Source organism: Ovis aries, chromosome 3, assembly GCF_016772045.2.
Source record: "Ovis aries strain OAR_USU_Benz2616 breed Rambouillet chromosome 3, ARS-UI_Ramb_v3.0, whole genome shotgun sequence".
Classification (NCBI taxonomy): Eukaryota; Metazoa; Chordata; class Mammalia; order Artiodactyla; family Bovidae; genus Ovis; species Ovis aries.
In genome coordinates, this window is record NC_056056.1 from 117,325,132 (window position 1) to 117,337,655 (window position 12,524).

The 12,524-nt window shown below is 35.9% G+C and overlaps 1 protein-coding gene across 20 annotated transcripts in view; it reads right to left on the reverse strand.

Annotated features, from left to right (window-relative positions):
- PPFIA2 (PTPRF interacting protein alpha 2) overlaps nucleotides 1–12,524 on the reverse strand; it is a 509,064-nt gene that overhangs the window by 5,466 nt on the left and 491,074 nt on the right. For all 20 annotated transcript variants that reach the window (XM_060412495.1, XM_060412493.1, XM_027967176.3 and 17 more), the window contains 3 exons: nucleotides 9,964–10,061; nucleotides 2,676–2,851; nucleotides 1,511–1,579 (listed from right to left, as the gene is read on the reverse strand). In XM_060412495.1, coding sequence (XP_060268478.1) covers nucleotides 1,511–1,579; nucleotides 2,676–2,851; nucleotides 9,964–10,061 — 343 coding nt within the window. The remainder of the gene's footprint in view (nucleotides 1–1,510; nucleotides 1,580–2,675; nucleotides 2,852–9,963; nucleotides 10,062–12,524) is intronic.

The window sequence follows — 12,524 nt, forward strand, 5'->3', positions numbered from 1 at the left end:
ATATTTGAAAGGCAGATAGTCATGTTCCATTTAGGCTTTTCAGCTTGTCCGTTATTTTCAAGAAGCAACACTAGAACCCACATAGGCGTGTACCTCAGCCTAGACCTCTGCTTCAGGTCAGTCTGTGTTTTAGAATCTAACACTATGACAGATCTTTAACAATTTTTTATTAAAATTCCTTTTCTAACTTTTAAGTAAGGATAATTGTATTTAAAAGTGTGTATGGGTTTATGTAGACTATCTTTTTGTTTCAACAATTAAGAATCAAGATTTAAAGCAGATACAAACTATTTTGTACAAAATATATCAACAGCAAGGTCCTACTATATAGCACAGGAAACTATATACAATATCCTATAATAAACCATAATGGAAAATAATATGAAAAGAATAGGTATAGAACTGAATCACTTCATTATACACCAGAAACCACAACATTGTAGATTAGCTATACTTAAATAATTTTTTTTAAAAAAGAATAAGGATTAAAAAGATTATCCAACAAATTATAAAATTAAGGTCAGTTAAATATCAACTGGTTTTTAAAAATAGTAACTATTATCCTAACTGGACGGGAGTAAGAATTTTAGGAAGCTAGCTGAGGTTCACACCATAAAACGTATCTACCTCTAACCTCCTCCACAAAGGACAGCTTGAGTTTTATAAAACCAAGGTCATGTTCCCTGCCCATCTGAATGTGGTATTACTGTGCCATTTTAGGAATTGCTGGGTTCACTCACAAAACTACTGTAATCAGCTTCTCTTTACAGCCTAGAAACACCTGCATTTTGCAACACGGAATTCTGCATCTCTGTATTTTCCACCTCATGCTCAGCTTTTCCTCCCCATTTCTTCCAGAAAGATCCCTGAAAACCTCGAAAGGACTGTTACAGTCCACAGTTCATCAGTGCACAGAGTGTGATGAAGGCCCTTGTATTCCTTCATCTCAGGAGGCTACTTACCTGTTTACTATTTCAAATCGTTTAAACATGCATATACAATGCATAGAGATTCTGATACTCAATATAGCTTTCAACTCCTATGACTGTTAAAATGTTACACTTACGTTTTAAGGAAAACACAATAACGATATCTAAAATAAAGCTTCCCATTTATTGAAAGCAAGTTTTCTGTTTCTTTAAATATCCTAAAATTTCCTGTGAAGATAAACTGGTATTTAGAAATAAGCACATTCCTTACTAAAAAGCTGAATTTATCACGACTAGTGTTACCACTACTTATAATTTAAAAAATGTTGCTCAACGGTATTTCGCTGTTACAACTCATGTAAAATGGCTGATTCTGAATTATTTCTTACTGTCTCTAACTGCTGATATGATAATACTCATGAATTCATAAAGTTCTTTTCCAAATCAAATGGATAACAAATATCTAAGTGGAGGAAATTCTAGACTGCGTCTATACAAGCCTCTGGTTAAGTTGAGCAGTAGTCCTTGAAAGCCATTTTGCTTGCACTAAGGCCCCTTTGGAGCGAGAGACAAGGACTTACTTCATCCAGCCGCCGTTCGGTTCCCAGAGCCAGGAGGTTATTGTATTCCCTTTCGAGAATCTGCCTTGCCTGTTGACATCCAATTACAGTTACCGTCACTGAAGTCACATTTTATTTGAAAAAATCATAGCGATTATATTTACCTCCGAAAATATCCTAATACCTTGTTTTATTTATAAGGGTCTTTTTTTTTTTTTGTCCTCCATATATAAGCCATTGTAAATTTTAACTATAAACGCAAGGAAGGACAATTTTCTTTAGTCTGTGGACAGCAGACATATAGCCTCACATAAACATCTGAGGTAAAGGGGTTTGACCTCACTTATTACTTTTTCTAATAGAGTCCTTGATGTAAACCTTGAAATATGTAAAAATGAATTGGAAAGTAAAGTTAGACTGCCGTACTTTTATCAAATCTATGCCGTTCTCAAATACAGTTCTCAAATCTGACCAAGGATCATCACTCGGGGAAACTAGATAATTAGGATTTCTGTGTCCTCTCTCTTGATATCTGATTTCTTAGGCCTGTGATGTAGATTGCAAGATTTTCTTTTAAATTTTTAAGGAGCTCCCGTGATTCAAATAATTACCCAGACTTGGGAATCAATGGCAAAAAGCAAAGCCTCTTGTCTATCTAATTCAGACATCTGAATAGAAATGACTGGCCCACAGAGAGGCGGAGACTAAAGGCCATCTGTCAGGGACACTGCTTGGGGGAATCTGGCATTCAGGTGGGAGGGTGGACCACATAACTTCTAAATCCTGTGCTGCTTCATTTTATGATTTTGTTTTGGCTAGAAATCCCAGTAGCTTAAAATTAAAGTCCCAGTGACATATTTCAAAGGTTGAGCTAACGCCCATTAAGAATCATGAATACACAGCCAACTTTTGTTTTTTTTTCCTAAAAATTTACTTTATCCTTATATACAGCTTCCGTGGTAGCTCAGCTGGTAAAGAATCCGCCTGCAGTGCGGGAGACTTGGGTTCGATCCCTAGATTGGGAAGATTCCCTGGAGAAGGGAACGGCTACCCACTCCATTATTCTGGCCTGGACAATTCCATGGACTGTATAGTCCATGGGGCTGCAAAGAGTTGGATATGATGGAGTGACATTCACTCTCATATAAGCTAGGACACAGCACAACTACGGCACAGAGGGGCTTGCCTGGGTGTTCTGTGTTGGAATCTGCAGTAATAAAGCTAAGCTGCTGTAGTCAAAGTTCTCATCCAAGGCTATAAGTGAGCCGTGCACACCACTTTCAAGAATATTATTTGCATATTCTCGAAGTCCAATTGCTTGTATCCAGCGAATAACACGATCATTGCTCCACACCAACACATCTAGGAAAAGAGGTGCAATATTTTAGGCTTCGGTATTTTGCATAATAAATAAAAAAACTGCTAACTAAAATGAGCCAAGGGTGTCTGGCCAGATCATCATTTATGCTGACTTCTTTATCTACTTCCTAAGGCACCTGGGCACCCTTGTGTTACATGTATTTACTGTTCAAATAACTACACTTTTAGCCTAGAAAAATTTTGTCATTTTAAGAGTGCTTATTATCACTGAAATGAGAGCATTTCCATCACATGGAACATAATGTCTCAAAGCATTTCTTGTTTTCATTCTCTAGGGGTCTTGTCTGAAGTTCAGTGCTTTTACCACCAGATGGGGACATTTCCTGATCATCTGAGTTAAATTAGTCCATTCCAGTCCATTTTAGTTCACTGATTCCTAAAATGTCGATGTTCACTCTTGCCATCTCCTGTTTGAGCACTTACAATTTGCCTTGATTCATGAACATAACATCCAGGTTCCTAGGCAATATTGCTCTTCACAGCATCAGACTTTACTTCCATCAGCAGTTACATTCACAACTGGGTGTTGTTTTTGCTTGGGCTCTGTCTCTTCATTCTTTCTGGAGTTATTTCTTCACTGATCTCCAGTAGCATACTGGGCACCAACTGACCTGGAGAGTTCATCTTTCAGTATCCTATCGTTTTGCCTTTTCATACTGTTCATGGGGTTCTCAAGGCAAGAATACTGAAGTGGTTTGCCATTCCCTTCTCCAGTGGACCACATTTTGTCAGAACTCTCCATCATGACCCATCCGTTTTAGGTGGCCCTACACGGCATGGCTCATAGTTTCATTGAGTTAAACAAGGCTGTGGTCCATGTGATCAGATTGGTTAGTTTTCCGTGATTGTGGTTTTCAGTATGTCTGCTCTCTGATAGAGAAGAATAAGAGGCTTATGGAAGCTTCCTGATGGGAGAGACTGAGGGGGAAACTGGCTCTTGTTCTGATGGGCATGGCCATGCTCAGTAAATCTTTAATCCAATTTTCTGTTGATGGGCGGGGCTGTGTTTCCTCCCTGTTGTTTGACCTGAGGCCACACTATGGTGGAGGTAGTGAAGATAATGGTGACCTCCTTCCAAAAGTCCCATACACACACTGCTACACTCATTATTAAGAAGAGGTGGCAAGAATACACAGAACTATACAAAAAAGATCTTTATGACCCAGATAACCATAATGGTGTGATCACTCACCTAGAGCCAGACAACCTGGATTGCAAAGTCAAGTGGGCCTTAGGAAACATCACTATGAACATAGCTAGTGGAGGTGATAGAATTCCAGTTGAGCTATTTCAAATCCTAAAAGGTGAATCTGTGAAAGTGCTGCACTCAATATGCCAGCAAATTTGGAAAACTCAGCATTGACCTCAAGTCTGGAAAAGGTCAATTTTCATTCCAATCCCAAAGAAAGGCAATGCCAAAGAATTCAAACTACTGCACAATTGCACTCATCTCACACTCTAGCAAAGTAATGCTCAAAATTCTCCAAGTCAGACTTCAACAGCATGTGAACTGTGAACTTCCAGATGTTCAAGCTGGATTTAGAGAAGGCAGAGGAACCAGAAATCAAATTGCCAACATCCACTGGATCATCTAAAAAGCAAGAGAATTCCAGAAAAACATCTTCTGCTTTATTGAGTATGCCAAAGACTTTGACTATGTGGATCACAACAAACTGTGGACCATTCTTCCAGAGATTCTTCTTGAGAAATCTGTATGCAGGTCAGGCAGCAACAGTTAGAACTGGACATGGAACAACAGACTAGTTCCAAATGGGGAAGGAAGTACATCAAGGCTGCATACTGTCACTCTACTTATTTAACTTTTATGCAGAGTACATCATGAGAAAGGCCAGGCTGGAGGAAGCACAAGCTGGGATCAATATTACCAGGAGAAATATCAATAACCTCAGATATGCAGATGATACCACCCTTATGGCAGAAAGTGAAGAAGAACTAAAGAGCCTCTTGATGAAAGTGAAAGAGGAGATTGAAAACATTGGATTAAAACTCAACATTCAGAAAACAGATCAAGGCATCTGGTCCCATCACTTCATGGGAAATAGATGGGGAAACAGTGGAAACAGTGTCAGACTTTATTTTGGGGGGCTCCAGAATCACTGCAGATGGTGATTGCAGCCATGAAATTAAAAGACGCTTGCTCCTTGGAAGAAAAACTGTGACCAAGCTAGACAGCATATTCAAAAGCAGAGACAGTACTTTGCCAATAAAGGTCAACAAAGTCAAAGCTATGGTTTTTCAAATAGTCATGTATGGATGTGAGTTGGACTATAAAGAAAGCTGAGCACCAAAAATTGATGCTTTTGAACTGTGGTGTTGGAGAAGACTCTTGAGAGTCCCTTGGACTGCAAGGAGATCCAGTCTATCCTAAAGGAAATCAGTCCAGAATATTCACTGGAAGGACTGATGCTAAAGCTGAAACACCAATACTTTGGCCACCTGATGTGAAAACTGACTCATTAGAAAAGACCTTGATGCTGGGAAAATTGAAGGCAGGAGGAGAAGGGGATGACAAAGGATGAGATGGTTGGATAGCATCACTGACTTGATGGACAGGAGTTTGAGTATGCTCCAGGAGTTGGTGATGGACAGGGAAGCCTGGCGTGCTGCAGTCCAGCGGTTCGCAAAGAATCGGACATGACTGAATGACTGAATTTACTGAACTGAGGACATTTCTTATTTGTGTCAATATACAGCTCTTCTGTCAAGAGAGCAAGATGAAAGTTTAATATGGTTCTTCATCAGAGTGGTTTTCAAACTACTCCCTAATTATTACTTATATACTAGAAGAAACTTTTTTTCATCTGAAGCAATAAGTCAGAATAAGATAGAACAGACATTGAATAGTTTAATACTTACCCTACTATTTTGTCAACCCACTATTTCTCAATTACATATTAATCTAAAAATCAATGACTCTCGTCATAATTTTTTTTTTTCCTTTTAGGTTGAAAAACAGTATTTTACTGAGGTACAAAATACTTTGAATTTTATTTTCTAAAACTAAAACCTTCAGAGAAAAATATTAGGTACACCTTTATTTGGACCAAAACATATCAAAGTATCAAAACATATCAAAAGTTTTATCACTTTTTCCTCATTTTCTTTCATTATAAGTGACAGAAATACATCCAATAAAAGTACCAGAATGTTTCATTGAAAAGAAAGATATTTTAAGAACTTAGGGGAAATGAGGAAAACAAAAAATGTTTTTCTCAATCCTGTAGAAAGGGAAATGAAGCCCATAGTTTACTATTACAGTAAAAATGTTTTCCTTACTTACTTTTATTTTTTTTCTTTCTGAGTGAAATTGATACCTTATCCACAAAAACTATAAAGAATACTTTGAGAAATATTCTTCAACTGCTTATATCCCGAATTATCTGCAAAAATCTTAATATTATTTTCTTCTTAATGTGTGTGTGTGGGGGGGTTTTTATACATTAATTTCAGAAACATTATGCTAATTTGTATAATACATTAATAACCAAATTTAGGATTTCTTGTATACTATTAAAGCAGTAGAGTGATACCTCAGCACCAGGCCTTCATGTGCTTTCTCAGTCTCTATCCTCACTCCAACGGTAACCAATATTCTGACTATTCTCACCACAGATTAGATTTGTCTGATCTCCTAGCTTTTTATAAACGAAACCATGCAACATGTATTTTTGTGTCTGTGTCTTCCACCCATGCTATGGTTATTTTCATTGCTATTAATATCCCATTGTATGATTCTGCCACGATGGACCCACTCGACTGTTGATGGACATGTGGATTCTCCTGTGGGTTAAGAATAGTGCTGCCTTGAACACTTATTTATGTATTTTGGTGTATATTGTGAATATATATATAGCTATTGAGTAGCAAATGATAGAACTGATGTCGTGTTATATACATGCACTTAATGTTAGCAGATATTGCTAAATAAATACCCACTCTCACAATTTAAAACACCCAGTGCTACAGGTTTACCTCTCAACACATTTCTCTATTTCATGGCCTCTTAAGGCTTGGGTGTCTTAGTTGCTTCCTGCTGCCTTCAAACAGCTATTTCTTGATTGACCTAGTTTTTCTACTTGTTCTTGGTTGAAGGTTGATCTGATTGAATGTATTCCATTTATAGTCAGAAGTAGAAATTCCTCAGATTAGTTTGTCTCTGCCAATCCACGGTGATGGTAAAGTATTTGCGTATGAATCTGGAAGGCATATCTACTTCACATACCTCTACTTAACTCCTATTGTGGCTTGAACAGTGTTCAAGCAAACAGTCTTCAAAACAAAGCCCCTAAGAGTCTCTTGGATTTGGTTTAATGAGAAAGATGTGAGGAAAGACTCAAAATGCCCACTTTTCAGCATCACTTTACTATATCTTGCTTCAGCCCAGGCAGAATGAATTTCTTCAGGAAAAAGGATGTTTATTGTCTCAGAATTCTAGCTCGCTCTTTCCCCATGTCTTCAGCAAAGCAAAGGACTTCAGTAATAATCTTTACTATCTAAGGACATTTTATATTATGTATATTCACTGGGTCTCCCTGGGTCAGTCCTAAAGTATATGTGTTCCTCTGTGTTAGTTAACTTTTTCCATTGAGGTGTTAGATCTCAGAAAACAGGATGTAAGTTGGTGGCATTATATTTTGGTTACATTTAATCAGTTACTGTAGTCCTATCTACTGATTATACCACACTGTACTTCAAAAGTTGGGTAGGTATGTATGATTGGCAGTAACAGTTCTGTAATTATTTTTACTAATGGCACAACAGTTCAACAAAAATATCGAGTTCTCTTTATGCTAAACAAATTTGTAAATAGAAAGCATTCTTTTCTAGAGCTGGGTTTATGTTTTGTTAGTCTATGACATATATAGTTACCATATTTCTATAAATATATCTATCAAAAATTCCATTAACATAACTGTAGCTGTTTATGAAATAATAAACATAAAATAATCCATTTATTTACAGGCTGAAGGTAAATAAGATACTAATCCCAAATTCTCTTCTTCAGAACATCATAGTTTCTTTTTTTTTCATTTTGTAAATTAGATCCCATTCTACAAATCTGTTTTGAAGCAAAACTTACGCTCTGACTTTAAAACTTTGTAAGGATCCTCTCGACCTAAACAATAAATGGCTAGAGATCAGTGTTGATGGTTTCCTAGCAACAAATTAAATGCTTGTAGATCCCTGATATGCACATGGTCTCTTCACTTCAGAAAGCTGTTTATTAAGGTCAAGGTTAATTAATACTTCAGATAATAACAGAGATCCCTAGTCACAGTTGAGAGTTATTCCTGTAAATGTCATCAGATCAGTCATAGGAAACGGGCTATTTTTATGATCTCACAGCTACATCACACATGGAGTTGCCTGTGTATAATCATGGTGAATCATGGCAGTTTTTCTCAGAGTTATGCTTACAATTGCCAAGTACTAATATAATATTTGATGTAGTGCCAAAAACGTCTATATCTGAAGCATTCCATGGTAAAACCAAGCATAATAAAATCTAATTTGAAAAAAGTACTTCAAAAAGAAAACCAGAAAGGCATGTCCCATGGTAAAGTCTATTTGTGTGCGAAAGCATCTTTTGAGCACAGACTTCCTTTTGAGGTCTTTCTTGGCCAATTAATCCCCAAATTTCAATTCAACTGAACAGCAGTGGTCTAAAGATAGCTTGCAATTTCCTGGGTCCCCAAAACAAAGTGAAATCAAACAACTCAATTTTGATAATGGAAAAACACTTTCTTGCTCCTAAGCAATGAGTCAAATGAAGTGTTACAAGAAATCCATTGTGTCTGTCTAGTCTCCAATGAACCATTTATCGAAAAGCATTTTTAATCAATCACCTTCACAGGCATTCAGACCCATTCTACTATAACTAATGTACTGTCCAAGAACTGCCAAAGGTAAAAGTAATTTCTGACAATGCTCATCATAAATGAAAACTACATAAGTCTAACATCTTAAAAAATAAAACAGTACTAAACTTTAATATGGGGAAGATAGATAACATGTAATACATACTGTTTTCATATCTAAGCCCTAAAGGCAGTGAAAATAACAACAAACTCATGCCTAACTTTTAACAATTAGTTACATTTACTGAATTCAATGAAATGCTTCTAAAAATAAACTCCCAGGAAATAGCAAACAAATAATAACTTATACGGAGTTCATTTTGCTTATACTAATTTTAAAAAAATATTTTGAGCCTTTTTTCCATTAAAAATGGACATAAAAGGACATGATTCCCCCCTGCCCCAAAGTCCTATAGATAACTTTTATCTTACATCAAGTCATTAAAATTTCCTTTAACAACAACAGTAATAAAAATAAAGTAGTCTCTAACAAGTGTAAGACCTAACATGTTGTTCTTTTTAAACATGTTCTTTCCTCTGTATACTAAGGTATATCTCAATGTTTAAAGGTCAATTACTAAATACAGTACTTTTCTAATAAGTCTGTTACAGTCTTTTCTTATAATTCAAATCAAATATTTTCATAGAAATATAGTTGCAGCAGCCAGTAATCTTTCTAAAATCATTTCTAGTTAAAATTATTAGTGAACTAGTCTCATAGGGGAAAAATCCCTCTGTAACTTCTATATAAAAATTCCTATATAATTTATATGTCTTACAGAAATAAAATCTCTGGGCACTGAAATAAAATCAAATGATATAAGTCAAAGATGAACTGCTATAAATAAATTATATACCATGTTTCTCTGAATCATAATGAGAAGGTTCTATTAAAAGTTTGACAAAAATAGCTATGTGGAGGCATCTGTAGGATAAACAGAATGTATAATTAATAGGTTCAGAGGAATAGACTCAATTCAGAAAATAAAAAATATGCCCCCAATGGGATATCTATCTTATATAGTGATGATATCCCTTTCTGAGTTTTAATCAGAAAAGTTATGAAAAACAAATGATGATGATACTTCTAGTTGAATATTTATGTTATTTAATGACAGTTGTAATGCATACAACATTTTATGTTCATAAAAATGAAAACGAATAATCCCCCCCAAAGAAAGACTTATGATTTGGTATGAAAGAAAGACATAGTACCTTTTATTTCATGTTGGCTTGCTTCTCGTCTTCTTTCTAGTTCTTTTCTGTCATAATTCAACCTTTTTAAGCACATAATTCCATATTGTAAACTTGTTCTGTTATTTTTTTAAAAAAGGAGAAAACAGAGTGAGATTACTCAGTAGATGATTAAGCATAGTCAACACTATGTCTTACTTCTTCGACAATACGTTAATGTTGTATCTGTAATTAAATTATTTAGGATTATAGGGAAATAAAATTATAGTTATTTTAAGCACTCAGTGTTTCTAAAGAGTAAAGAAAGTATTTTTGAAATAAATTAAGCATAGTCTTAAAATAATCTTGGATTTTGTTGTTCATCTACATTTTTGTTTTCTGTTAAGCTATTTTAGAATTGTTTGAAGACAAATGAACATCTTACTCATTTGAAAATAAAGAGAGTCACTATTATGGAGTCAAGAAGGAATTTATGGGAAATGGTTACCCTCTTTTTCATGATGAGAAGAATAATATACAAATATGAGTAAGTAAAGTATTAACATATAGAAGCAAATAAATAGCCACCAGCTCTAAGTGATAGAGGAGTATGTGAAAGGAAAAAGTCAACAAACAATGGAACTCCCTATGGAAAAGATATTGTGGATGCACAAAAAACTGATCCTTAAAGATCAAGCAGAGAAAGATTACGGGGCCCCATGAACATAGGATTGCTGATGAAATACTAAATATGTGGTGATAGTGAGACCCACTGTCCAGAGTTGAGAATCCATGTCAGGAAATAAGGAGGAATGTGATTTCACATGGAGAATGGAGTTACATTAAGAAAAGTGTGCATTCAGAATAATGTGGGACACATCAAGGTGACAGGAAATTACTGGACAATTTTCAAAGGAGAAAAACACGAAAGGTTTTGATTTAAGAAAGAATGAGTCTGATAGCAAAACAGGAGCTGGGAAAAATAGGTAATTTTAGGTAACAGGGAAACGAGTTGAGGAATCAATGCTGTCAAAATAATGGTCACGATAAAGACAATGAAAAGCATGAAAAGAAAATCCAAAACCCAGGGATGTTTGAAGAGAAGAAAGAAGACTTAGTGATACTATATATAAAGGTTATGAAAGAGTATAATAGGTAGAAAGAATCACCAGGCCTCAGGATGAAGAACACTGATTATTAGTGATTCTTAAATGTTTAGACATATAGACAAAGACATACACTGGAGAAGGAAATGGCAACCCACTCTAGAATTCTTGCCTGGGAAATCCCATGGACAGGAGCCTGGTGGGCTGTAGTCCATGGGGTCACAAACAGTTGGACATGACTTAGTGACTTTCACCTCACTTCACTTAGACACAACACACTGGCCAGGCTACTCTTACATGCTGGATGCACTTCTAAGCCCTGCATTTTTTAACAAAGCAATGCTGAATTCAAATAGTTCAGAATCAGAGGAAAATGAAAAAAAAAAACTACATTAATTGCTACTATTGGATGAATTGTATTCCCCCAAATTCTTTTGTTGAAGCCCTAAACCACCCTACTTCAGAATGTGACTGTAATTGTAGATCGGGTCTTAAGAGAGGTAATTAAGATAAAATAAGGACATCAGGGTAGGCCTTAATCCAGTAACACCAGTGTCCTTACAGAAGAGAAAATTTGGAACACAGAGAAAACTGGGACGTATTCATGCACAAGGAAGACCATGTGTGCACCCAGAGAAAGAAGCTACCTGCAAGTCAAGGTGAAGAAACCAACAATGCTGACACTTTGTTTTCTAGATTCCAGACCTTTAAGAAAGTAAATTTCTGTTGTTTAAGCCACCAATCTGTGGTATTTGGTTATGTTAGCCCAATTAAACTAATTCAGTGGATACCAGATAATACTGATGTGAAAACCATCTAGACATTAGCCACTGTGAGGTTAAACCAGTGGCTGTTTGCCTAATTTCTGCCAAACTTTTATATGTCATGTAAAATTGTGCTATAAAGGGGATATATATATTGTTATAATAATGTTTGACAGGTGGCAAACGGAGCTATAAAGACAGTGGGTTGTCATAAGCAGTCAAGTACTACCTGCTTTAAGTCAGAGCTCAGGACAAACAAGAACTCTGCCATTTGAGTAATTTTGATTTCTTTGAAATATTTTTTAACACCCAAAACATTTTTTATTGGGCTATGGGCAATTAACAATGTTGATTAAAAAAAAAACCCTGATTACTGGATTAACCATTTCTATTATAATAATAACTAAAATTGATCTGAAGAATACAAAACAGGCATAAGTGTGTCAGCAGAAATTCTAGTATTCAAAAATCTATCGCAATTACACAAAACTGCCTCTTGAGAAACCTATATGCAGGTCAGGAAGCAACAGTTAGAACTGGACATGGAACAACAGACTGGTTCCGAATAGGCAAAGGAGTACGTCAAGGCTGTATATTGTCACCCTGCTTATTTAACTTATATGCAGAGTACATCATGAGAAACACTGGGCTGGAAGAAGCAGAAGCTGGAATCAAGATTGCTGGGAGAAATATCAATAACCTCAGATATGCAGATGACACCACCCTTATGGCA